Source organism: Manacus candei, unplaced genomic scaffold, assembly GCF_025592945.1.
Source record: "Manacus candei isolate 608988 ecotype Guabito, Panama unplaced genomic scaffold, ASM2559294v1 h1tg000018l, whole genome shotgun sequence".
NCBI classification, from domain to species: domain Eukaryota; kingdom Metazoa; phylum Chordata; class Aves; order Passeriformes; family Pipridae; genus Manacus; species Manacus candei.
In genome coordinates, this window is record NW_026138066.1 from 4,590,568 (window position 1) to 4,602,908 (window position 12,341).

The 12,341-nt window shown below is 43.1% G+C and overlaps 1 protein-coding gene across 6 annotated transcripts in view; it reads right to left on the reverse strand.

Moving 5' to 3' along the window:
• Positions 1-12,341, reverse strand: part of GRIN2B (glutamate ionotropic receptor NMDA type subunit 2B) — a 231,584-nt gene that overhangs the window by 131,287 nt on the left and 87,956 nt on the right. For all 6 annotated transcript variants that reach the window (XR_007904021.1, XM_051784128.1, XM_051784127.1 and 3 more), the window contains one exon: positions 10,635-11,233. Coding sequence is in view for 5 of the 6 variants with exons in the window: in XM_051784128.1 (XP_051640088.1) it covers positions 10,635-11,233 (599 nt within the window). In the remaining variant the exon portion in view is untranslated. The remainder of the gene's footprint in view (positions 1-10,634; positions 11,234-12,341) is intronic.

Genomic DNA, 12,341 nt, shown 5'->3' on the forward strand with positions numbered 1-12,341 from the left:
TAGACAGTCAATCTGGGGCCTTTTCCAGAACTAGCATCTTTCTACAGCCACCAGAGAAGCTGTGGCTTGGCACCACCTCCAACGCACTCGTTGGAGCACCTCTCCTATGAGGAAAAGCTGAGAGAACTGGGATTGTTCAGCCTGGAAAAGAGAAGGCTTTAGAGTGACCTAACTGTGGCCTTCCAGTACCTGAAAGGAACTCACAGGAAAGATGAGGTAAGACTGTTTTACAAGAGCATGTAGTGACAGGATGGGGGGAATGGGTTCAAATTGAAAGAGAGTAGGTTTAGATTAGATACTTGGAAAAAATTCTTTACTGTGAGGGTGATGAGGCACTGGAAAAGGTTGCCCAGGGAAGTCATGGATGCCCCATCCCTGTAAGTGTTCAAGGTCAGGTTAAATGGAGCTCTGAGTAAGCTGGTCTAGTTGAAAGGGTCCCTCCCCATGGCAGGGGGCTTGGAACAAGATGATCTTCAAGGTCCCCTTCCAAACCAAACCATTCTGTGATTCTGTGGTTCATCTGACTTGTATTCTCACATCACCAAAAAGCAAGACTTCCTCCACCTTAAAGCTACATTAAAACCGAAACAGATCTGCAAGTAAAGCTCCCCTGTATCTCAACTACATGCCTGCAAGGAAAGGGAAGGAAAAGGAAGCTGAGACAAGGGCAGCAGAGCATGAAGAAGCCTGAAATATGGTTCTGCTGCACCTCCTGGATCTGGGCAAGTCAAATGCTGGAAAGCCCACCACCCCATGCTCCCCCCCTGAGAACATCTATTTGACATGAATACATACTGGGCGTACTGAAGAGCAATTTCTAGATGCTCAGATTTATTCAGAGGCTGTAAGCATGTGTACTTTGGACCTCAAAGTCTTCACAGTCTCTTGGTGATGCTGGAGAGCATTTCGTCATGGCTTAAGTACCAGCTCTTATAAGCTCTCACCATGCCACACATCACCACTCATATGCAGAAGAGCAGCATCAGCATCTTTGAGAAGAGGGTGGAAAGCATTTCTCGTAGCAATCTATGTTTGAGGTACCTCATATCACTCACAGGGCTTAATCTGTCAGAGACGCATTATTTTAAAGGGGAAGAAAGCAATGAAAAACACCATTTGGGGTAGACAATCTTTTACATATGGCATCTATTACCTGCGTAGCTGCATCATCCTGGAGCTTCATTGCAGTTGATCCTTTGCTCCCCATCCAGTTCTGGTTATCACTTGTTTATAACCAGTGGGAGGTACACAGCAGCCACCCTGGACATATCCCTCTGCCCAGGGCAGTCTCCAGGGGAAATAAGAAGATGATCCGTGTAGAATCTAGATAAATCTGCCCCAAACATGTCATGGTCTTGGGATATAGGAGGTCACCAAAAGTAGATATCATTAGCTGCTGAAGTCTGAACACTGGAAAAGCTGCTAACCTCCTTCCTGAAACCACTTCTGGAACTGCTGGGTGCCTACTTCACACAGGCACCTAAGAGCCATGTGTGGCACTGCTGCTAATATCTTGAACTTAATAAACACCCCCAATGTCTTGGCAAAAACCCACCTCTTGTAAATTCATTCTGCCAGCTGAAATTCCTCGTGCAGCTCCAGTGAGGTGCAGTATTCATCTCCGCTTCATACTATGTGCTCTTAAATATTTGCTCTATTTCACCCCCGAGATGGCTGAATTTTTGTGATGAATTAAGCCATCCCTTTCTACTTTGTAAAGTACTTTGGAACTGCAGATAAAAGATACTACAGCCTGTCATAAATATATGTAAGATGCTGACACTGCTACTGGAGGTAGCCATCTTGCTGAAAAATTATTTCATTTGTGACACTAATAATACAGGGAAGAACGCTGGGCAAGACACTGAAAACTCATTTCCATCTCATTTTAATACAGCTTCAAAAACTAGAGAAAAAGTCAGTGTCAAGTCAGCATTTGTGCATTTTTATCTACTGTTGGGCTACAGAGATTCACGAGTTTTCAGTCCATTGTGGCAGCTCTCTTCCGCCCTGACCACACCATCGAGTAGGTGAACTCTTCATATGATTTATCTGCTGTCTCTCCAGATCCTTAACAAAGACCAACATTAAGTTCACCAAATTTGTTTTTCAAGCATTTCTCATGGTACACTACTGCAAAGGGGAGCTCTAATCACCTTACCACCTTTGCTCAATCAAGCGGGTTTGGTGTGATATAACCTGACTGGTGTGATATAACAAGCTCAGAAATCTCTCCACAGGGCTGGAAAAGAGCTTTCTTTGTATGAAGATGGCTGGCAGCATTCAGTCTGATTGATCATTTCAAGGGCACTATGGTTAGATTTTAATATTCATTTTATATTAAGGTGCTTGCAGGCTTGAGTAGGGACATTTTTATTACTTAAATCAGGAGAGAACATGCTGCAGAAATGATAGAGCAGTGTGTACTGAACAAGCTGACAGGTCTCTGCCATTTCTATTTTCTTTTTATTATTTCACTCACATTCAGGCATTTTAAATACCACATTTCTAGATTATATTTCATTCAAATACTTCAAGAAATATAGTGCCCAGTGAATGTACAATAGAAAAAAAATTACACTAAGGTAACATACATCACCTTCAAATGTCTATATTCAATTCAAAACCACATTTTTTAACCTTAGCAAAACAGGAATCCCTTGTCTAACACTGCAAACCAATTTCTGAAGTTTGAAGTGAAGCTAGCTTTGAGTTATTTATCCACACCAACAGAAACCCCTCTGCTGGATAATTATTTGAAAGCAGAACAAATGCATTCATTTCACACTCTCATAACTCAAAATTGGATGAACAGGGATTCTTTTGCTCAGATTTTTCAAAAAATGCTCACCTTTGGACTGAGAACAAAAATAAAATTTCCAAAGTGAAACAAAATGTACTTTAAAAATTATTGATACTTGAAAATAGGCCAATGGAGAGGTCTCTGCACTGCAGAGGGAGGTCTGGATTCTGCACAGGGAACAGGTATTCAAAACCTGTTAACGGGTGTAAAATTTGGTTGGGTTGCTTCAAGATAAGTATTCAGCTGCCCCACAGATACGCAGATCCACATTTTCCCGAAATGCAAAGGCCGTGGCAGCCCCCCCGCCCCCTGGGAGGGGGCCGCTAGGCGGCGAGCTGAGCTGGTGTCTTGTCAAACCACATCGTGAACCCAAATTGCATCAAAGAGAAGAAAAAGCTGCTCTGGAGTTGCACAGGGAGCCATAGCAACGCAGCAGTTCCTATTTTTAAAAACTTGAAAAATAGTAAGAACATTAAGTCTGAGGGGAGGGAAAAGAAAAAAAAAAAAAAAAAAAAGAAACTACGTTTCTATCAGGAAGTTTAAAAAAAATGCACATGTTCCTGACAGGCTCCAGAGATGAAACCATATATGGCCAGCCATCAGTGTGCAGGTGTGCAAGCCAGAAAATATCCACGGCCCCATCAAGCCAGTCCCTGAAGTAAAGAGGCTATTTCTCACTTTCCCTCTACCGCTCTGCTAATGCAGGATTTCAAATTCCCTGAGGCGCTTTAAAGCCCACAGGACCCTGACTATTTTGTGATAGGGGCAGGATGCTGCTATAGCTGATGCTAAACAGTAGCCAGAACTGGGTTTGTAGTTTCACAGCTCCACCACAAAGGGAGGATTTTGATTCACTTTCCATGAAGAGTGGAGAGTCTGAATGCACACATTAAAACATATTGTCACCAGCAAGTGAAGTTACCACGGTATTAGCACTAATTGGACTTGGCTTCAGAGCAGGAGATGTCTCAGAGGGCTGGAAGCACAACATGGACATTTTCCCATCTGGAAACTGATGGCGCATACCAAAATTCATTCCCAGCTGGTGGATTTTGGAGGCCTTTATGAAAGAGTATGTCCTTTAATCAAAAGGTAACCCTTGCCAAAAACTCATCTCTTCACTTGAACCCTCCCATTCCATTTTAATTGCAAAGAAGATGAAAAATCCAGCTATGCACACAGAGCAAGTGCCTCCTCTTCCCCTCTGACAAAGTCCTGCTATGCAGGAGTAAGGTATCCTGTGATGCCTGCTGAGGAACAAACGTTTTTGCTGTGCCACCATCATATATTCCCACTGAGAAGCCAGGGATATCCAATACCCTACCAGCATATGGAGCTGATTTGATGTTAGATCTTCCCCAGCAAGACAGTAGTGCTTCCCACTGCCCAAGCTGCACTGCTTAGGAGCTGCACAAAGCAAGGATGAGAGCCAGCCACAGACTGTGCCCTTCTGCAACAGGCATCCTTAGCAACTGACCTGTATGGGTGAGGTTTGGGTAAAGAGCATGTTACAAACTGCCCTCAGCATCCCCTTCCAGCGACAGAAAAAAAAAAGGAGTCAGAGGAAGCCAATGCTGCCTCATATGTGGTGGCACATAGATAACTGTTGCCCCCACCCACTGTTCACCTCCTGGGCAGACATCATGAATAACCAGTAGCCCCAGGGCAACAAACCCAGCACTGAACCACCAGGACAACAAGCAATGCATGCAGGGCAAATGAAATGCAACAGGAGATGCAAGGTGGGGACAGAAAAAAAAGAAAGTGATGACAGTATGTGAGAACAGAGACTGAGGTGATGTACAATAAGGGATGCAGGGAGGCAGAGAGACCCTGACAGAGGACGGAGGCCTGGGCCAGCCCTGGCCTCCAGCTGCTGCTGGAGCAGTGACAGGAACAAGTAGATTTCAGCAGCAGGGATCTCTAATCTGTCAGCAGCGCTCACACCGCGTGCTGCTAGCCTGCACCAGCTTGATGGCAGCAGGACACACCAACCAGCAGGAACATAATAAGCTGCTAACAAGACATTGGCTTAAAGGCTCCAAAAGGTCAAAGTTACATATGCTCCCTCACCCTCCAAGTCTCTGAAAAGGGCAATTTCTGCATCGGTGGGAATATGCCATTTATACCTTCTCTCACCTCCTCCCGGTGTTAAGAAGCAAGTCCCAGCACTGTGCCTCCCACCACTGGAGCACTGCTGGGTTCAAGGGCTGGAGCAGGGTTTCTCAGCCAGCTGACAAGGAGGTAGATGTAGCCCTGCCAAACTAAGACCTCAGTGCAGGCCAGTGCTCCTGTCTCTTAGCATGAGGTTAACTCGACAGTCTACAAATGGAGAAAGTGCAACAGAAATGGTCCATTCTCCATTCCTGCTCTCAACTCCCTTGCTGCACTGTGTGAAGGTGCATGATTCACTCAACTAGGAGACAAAACAGAGTGGCTCCATGGCAGTACCTGCAAATGACATATGATGTGTCTGACGTGGAAGGCAATGGCTTCCACAAGAAGAGAAGGCAGGAGGGTGGGTTGGGAAAGGCTGGGACAACAAGGAAAGGTGTTGCCTGGGCATTGTCCTTGGAACTAACCTGGGGAAAGCAGGTCCAAGATGCTATGGGCATGGTGCTGCTGATGGTTATCAGGGTGACACAGTACCCTGAAGGGGCACTGCACCTTTTTCACGGATTTGTATGGCCTCTATGGTCTTGAGTCTCCAGGGAAGCAATTTATTTGTACAAATCTATTGCAAGAACTTTCTCTGCTCATGACTCACTGTTCAGCTATCTAAGCCCCGGCAACTCCTAGTTTCTGTTAGGGGATTGTGACCATGTGAGAAGAGAGTTTGCCCTGGTTGTTCCAGGGAAAACAGTTTCCAACCACTCATCAAAGGCTCTTTTGCATTTCCTAACTGTTTGGCATCTTTTCAGGTGAAAGTTATTTCCCCCAAAGTGGAAGTATCATGTCCAAACAATGCACTGCGCTAGCTTGCCAGCTGTTTTCATATTTGAGGAATCTGAGGTACAGAATTGAACTAACTTTGTTCCCCTCTAAAAGTATTTCTTTGCAAAGCTGGTATAATTCCACATTTGTATTTTAATTCCAAAGCAAATGCTCCACTGCACTTTTTATTAAAATGAAATCTTGTGTGTGCAGCCTGGTGTTAAATGAGAGACTATTAAAGCCAATCAGTGGAGAACTCATTAGTAACCCTACAACAACAAACTAGTAGTTATGGTCCAGCATTCACAAGCAGCCATGACAACCAGTAGGAAGAACCAAGGTCTCATTGAAGGCTATAATAAAAACACAGCTTATATAGCCCAATGACTGTGAATATCCATACAAAACAGCTGAGCTTCTATTCCTCAAATATGTGCCAAAAATTATATTCTTTTCTCATGACTCATCTCTGAATTCCACTCCCAAGAACGCTCCTGTCATTTAGTTATTTCTTCCCATTTCTAAAATGTAATGAAAAGCACCAATCCAGAGCTCAAGAAAATCTGTTCCATCAATTAAAATAACGAAATAAGCAGAAGGCTGCCTCTAAACACATCCACCTCTGCCCACTCACTCCTCAGCAGCCATGGTGAAGGGAGGAAAGATGAGCTTTGCAGGATGCCTAGGAGCCTAGCAACTCTCCTAGGAAGGGTCAAGAAGTAAGAACTCCTCATCTGAGCGTTTCTCCAGAGGAAAACCCTGTTAGAAACTCCTTCCCAACCTTTGTGATCCAATAGAAAAGAGAAGAGCACGCAGTGTTTTACTGGGTGCACAGAAGAAGACCAGATATTGAGATAACTATAAACTTGGTAGGCTGGAATATTCAGACCAGATTTCTTCCTGGGACAACGAAGGAATATATGAATAGGTAATTATTACAAACAAAACAAAGAATTAAAGACTGTAATTGAACTGGGAAACGCATTTGGATATTTGGACTCTAAATCACCACCTAAGCCTATTATCAGAATAAATTGAGATAAATCCGTCACTAGAGGAAAAATTCCTCAAGAATCATTCAAAAAGAAAAATAACAAATCTTGTAGAACAAACCTTTCTCAAAGTATCATTTTACTACTCTTTAGTGGAGTTATCTCGTCAGCACATTCATTTACTGGACAAAATCCGCAATATTCAATGGTCGTGATCCTACTTCTGCAGTTCCAGTCTAACACAAAAGAGAACCAGTTTCAAGACAGACAAGAAACAGTTGCTGTGAGACCATTAGTGATACGATGCAGACCAAACACCTACATTGTCAAGAAATGGCATTTAGATAACAGTCTGTCTTGTTTCTTTTTGTACTTGCAGCCATACTTCAAACAAAACTTTGTTTGCACAAGTTCTTGCAAAAATGAACAAGTGTCAGTGTAAGAAGGAAGAAAGATATGAAGAATCTGAGTAACACTCAGTTCATCTTCTCCTTACTCCATTGTATACCCAGATCAATGACCAACACCATGTTGAGAAAGACCATTTGATTCTAGCTGCATTCAGAACTACTGCTGTCTCAGAAAGAGGAGAAAAAAAGTAATAAATGGACAAAGTTCAAAGGCAGATCTTGGGAAACTACTGATTCACAGTCTTAGTGTATAAGGTGCCCCAGCTGAACTAAAGTATGCATTTTTTTAGTTGGTTGTCTTACTCTCCAAAGAATAAAATGGGAAAATCCTTTTATCGCACTGCCTCCCCAGCTATGGATTTGAAGCAAATTGAACTGCTTTGGATTAGCTTCAAGAGTTTCTGAAACACTAGCTACATGGTGATGCATTATCTGAGGTCGCATACATATACACTCCACAGACATCAAGCCCAATGTGCCATGCATTTCTCTATTCTTTGTAGGCATGCAGAGAGGGAACTGTAAGTTGCAGATGGCTGAATATAGTATTGCTGGGTCCAGAGCAAGACTAAAATTAGCTCTCCAGAACCCTCCAGTCCTGTCCAAAGTGAGTCAAAACATGTTCCAGACATGCAGGTATTGCTGCTGCCTGGTATGCACAATGCACAAGTGCTGTGGGATCTTAGTGGGCAGAAGGGGTTAGGGAAAGTATGAAGCAGCTGGGTCTGTAGAATCTGTAATACCCCAGATAGACAAAGCATTTCAGGAGAAATTTAAAGACCTCAGATAGACAAAGCATATCAGGAGAGGTTTAAAGCTTAGCACTTAGTAAATTCCAGCATGTTCAATGGTTACTTGAAGGTATGAACACAGATTACAGCCATTAATCTCTATGGGTTTTGCTTCAATACAGTGAACTCACATATTCACGTCTGCCTCTTTCCACATCTTGTGCTTCTCCTCTACCTCTCCACCTGCCCAGACTCGACTGTGAGGCTGAGCTTGAAGCCATTAGATTTCTACTGACCCCTTGGATTTGTAAAATCTATGGCTTATTTCAGACACCACTAGATTTTAAACTTCAAAAGGTGCCTGAAAGTAATTTGATTTAAATAAAAACATTAAGCACCCTATCACTAAAGTCAAACTTTTTAACCATCTCACTCAGAAATACAGAGAGGGTGGAAACATGGGCAAGTGGGGGTGTGGGGGGGGTGGGCAGAACCCCTGCACAGGCCAGCACCATGGGAGGCAATGTAAATATTTGCACTGTGGTCACAAGCAACTGGAAAACAGTGTAATTATCTCTGAGTTAGCCCAAGTGCCTGCAGCAATCTACACAGTGGCAGAACAGAGTTTGGCATGGACTAATTGACTCTGCTTCTCAGCTAGTCTGATGCTGGTACCCAAACGAAGTTGGGTATATTTACACATATTTGCACTCATTCTTGTGAATGCTGTACCCAAAGCAGACAAGGGAGAAGAAACAGCATGATTTGGGCCATGAAGGTGAGGAGAAAGCTAGTATCTTCAAAAGTGACATGAACTGCTTTCATCTGGTGTGCCCAGGCTTCAGGGCATATCTACACTGCACAACAGTACTGTCATATCTAGACTCAAGAGTTTCTGAGCTAACAACTTCTATACAATGCAAAAAGGTGCTATGCAGAGAGATTATGCTGGGCCCTTGAAGCAGCATAGCTGTATGGGTATGATGTTAATGCACAGGCTAATAGAGTGTCAACAAAACTAATTAGCAGAAGGTCTCTGCAGAACGCTGCATAACATAGCAGGGAATGTCTTGTTTTCTAGATAACTGCTGAAAAGACACAATAGAGCTCCCCCCCAAACCCCTTTTCATTTGGAAAGGTAGAACAACAGCCTGCCTTGATGTTACTTCTCATAACTTTGTATATATTACATATATTTTCCCTGCTTAATCATTCCAGTCATGACTCAAGCAGCAGAAAAAAAAACTTACTTCTAAGCCTAGGAAGGAAACTCATAAAAGCTTTGGGCAACTTAGGTGGTTCCAAGGCTTGTAGACAGCAAAAAGACAGCACAGGGAATAGGAAGTAAAGGCAATAAGACCTCGTATATGCCAGTGGATCAAAGAGACAATGAACAAATAGCAATATGGATAATATAATGGGTCAAAGAATAGAGTTATCTTTCTGTTCCCAGTTTTCAGGCAAAGCAAAATTTGCTTCCTTGTCCACCAGTTCCTCTATCTGCCTAGTACAGTTGACAGCAAGGGGTCACAGCACACAGACCAATCCATCACATTTCCACTGATTCAACATGACAAATGAACAAAGACGCTGAGCTCTGTGTGGCCTTATGGCTACTGCCTGGATTGCCCTAGTCCTACCACAAAGGGTCCAACATGTCCAAGGATTTTATATGTAAAACATTGCAGAATGACAGCTGAGCAGGTCAGGGGACATCTGGACAATTGCAGATTCCATATCTAATTATCTGTGTTGCTTTGCTACATGCTAAAATTCCAGTTGAGATAAAAAGGAAAATCTAGTCATCAGAATGCTGTTCTAGAGTTTGTTCCACTGCAGGCTTCGTCTATGTCCTTAAATAGACATCTTAGCACTGTTTCTTAAGAAAATCTTAATTTGGATCAAAATATGTTTATTGAAACAGGTTTTCCCTATTTTTAATTTAATTTTCAATCTTGAAGAACTTCCTGTACTAATCAACATACTAGGCTTTCTGCATAATGTACACAAAGGAGAATGGGACCCAAAACACCCAGTAGACAATGATCAACAAGGTGCCAAGCAGCAGGGTGGTAGCACAAGTCCTCCTCTAAGGTAAACTGGATCCTTAAGATGCCCAAGGTGTTTAAAGACTCTTAGTATAAAGCAGGAACTGAGCAGAGGTGATGACTCGTTTTTGGCAGTTCTAGTTCTCCACTTCTGTTTGTACTTCCTTCTCGCCTGTAATTCAGGGCTAATGGACAGCAGAAGGACATTTAGCCTTCAGACAACAGGTGCCATGACACTATTCCCAGTAGGTTACAAAACCATCACCTATAAAGGACATCTGTTCACATACTGTTAGTGCCTGAAACAGAACCTTGTGCCTTCTATATTTCAACATAAACATTTCCACTATTTGGAGCAAGAACTCACCTGAGAGTTGCATTCGTGCAAAAGTACTCCAAGAAGTTCAGTGCTGTTATGGAAGCAAAAATTTGTGCATCAAGGGGCACACTCAAATTTTTGCACTATGCCTTTATAATCCTTTTCTTCATGCTGACTTGCCCTCTGTGCTGTATGGAGGCTTTCTAAGAAGGTGACAATACTGGCACTTATGACAGACAGCAACATAGATCCCACCATCAGCTCACCTCCCTTTGCCCACATTCTGGCCAAGACCACCTGCTGCCCCAAAGCACCACATGACCTAGTAAAACTATGCTGGTATCAGAGGTTGTCTCTGACCCCTCTTTTGTAAGGCTGGGCTAGCTCTTTCCCTTACCTGTTGAGCATGTTGGACTGGTAAATCCTTTTCTCCTGGGTGTTGTAACAGCTGCTCTTGGGCTCAGGGATGAAGCTGTGTTCAGACAGCATATCAGAAGCAGCCGTGGTGATTATGGCTATTCCATCCCTTACTCTGGCAGGAAGACCGTAGTCCCATTCATCATATGAGACAGAGATGAGCCCAGTGGGAAACTCAGATGGCACAGTGTCTGTATCCCCTGCCACCAGGCTGGGCACGATCCACGTGTAACCATAGCCTGTCAGACCCACAGAGTTGGCCACCTCAAAAATGTAGGTGGCCTCTTCTTTTGTGCAGTAGAGGAGGATAACAGGGCTTTGAAGCTTCTTGAGCTGGTTCTGGATCTTTGAGTCCCCATCGTCCAGGGACATGTCCAACAGGAGGACCTCCTCCAGTTCCCAACCCACAAAGCTATGCTCAATGGTACTGCGGATCTTGTTCACAAAGTCCTGGTAACCGGGGAAGTAAGTAGTGACAATGGAGAAGATGTACCAGTCGTATTCTTCCATGATGTTGAGCATGACAGAAGCTTGCTGTTCTATTGATGGGCCAAACTGGAAGAACATGGATGACTCATCCTAGAATAGGAAGTCAAAGAGAGGAAGAGAGAGGAAAAGAAAACAAGAATAGGTCAAAGGAAATAAACAGCATTCCTAGTCAACCCATTGAGCATGGAGGGGGAGGCACACAGTCAGAATCTTACACTTCAAATCTTGGCGAGAGCTTAAGGATTTTTAACTTTTTAAAATTTAAAATTTCAGTGAAGCAAGTGAGAAGGAAGTAAAATCCTTTTTATGACCAGCTGTCCTTACTTTATTTTTAAAGGCAGGTTGCCAAAATTACTTAAAGGTTTCAAATGTTAGGCCTGATTCTAACAGACAGAGAACAAGTGGTACACAAGTCAGGACAGAAAAAGAGAATATGTACAAAATATTCCATGACTGCAGAAATTAAAAGCTTTAATCCCAGGATCATCATAATCTTATATGTAGTATAAACAGGATACACAGCAGCTTTGATACCGATTTAGTATGGGACAGTCACTCTAGTTTGAGTATCCAGACTGTGGGGAGAAGTGGCAGCTCCACGAAATCCGTGGGGCTTGAGGAGTTTAAAATATTACAGAGAGTTAGGCCTTTTCCCATGAGAACAGTAAGGCTAATTGGATGTTCCCATGGACACAGCCTTGAGTTTTAAGGAGTACAAGGGTGAAGCTGTTTGACTGTGTGCAGGTGTTGCATTCCTGGGTGTTTTTGCAAGAATATGTTTATACTGTGTGTGTGGGAAAGTAGAACCGAGCGAACTGAATAAAAGCTGCTGCTTCTCTGAAACAGCAGACATCCCTTTGTCTCATCACCCTGTTGTGTGTGTGTGTCTTCTTTTCTTCACGGACCAAGACCTATCAACATATACCCCACGACACCAGACCAAAGTACAATGAAAGTAGGCAAAATCATTGGACACAAATAGCTCTGACAACCCCTACTGCAAGCTCCTCTTAAATCAAGCAGCAGCACAGAGTTCTACAACTGTGGAGGCTCAGTCTCAGAATAACATAAAATACACTAAAATTTAAAAAAAGATTTCTCAACTGTCATGAGTTTTGTTTATACCACGTTTTAGAGAAAAGTCAGCTCAATATTTCTCTTGGTATTGCTTTCATATCTTTCTACCATACTAAGTTCA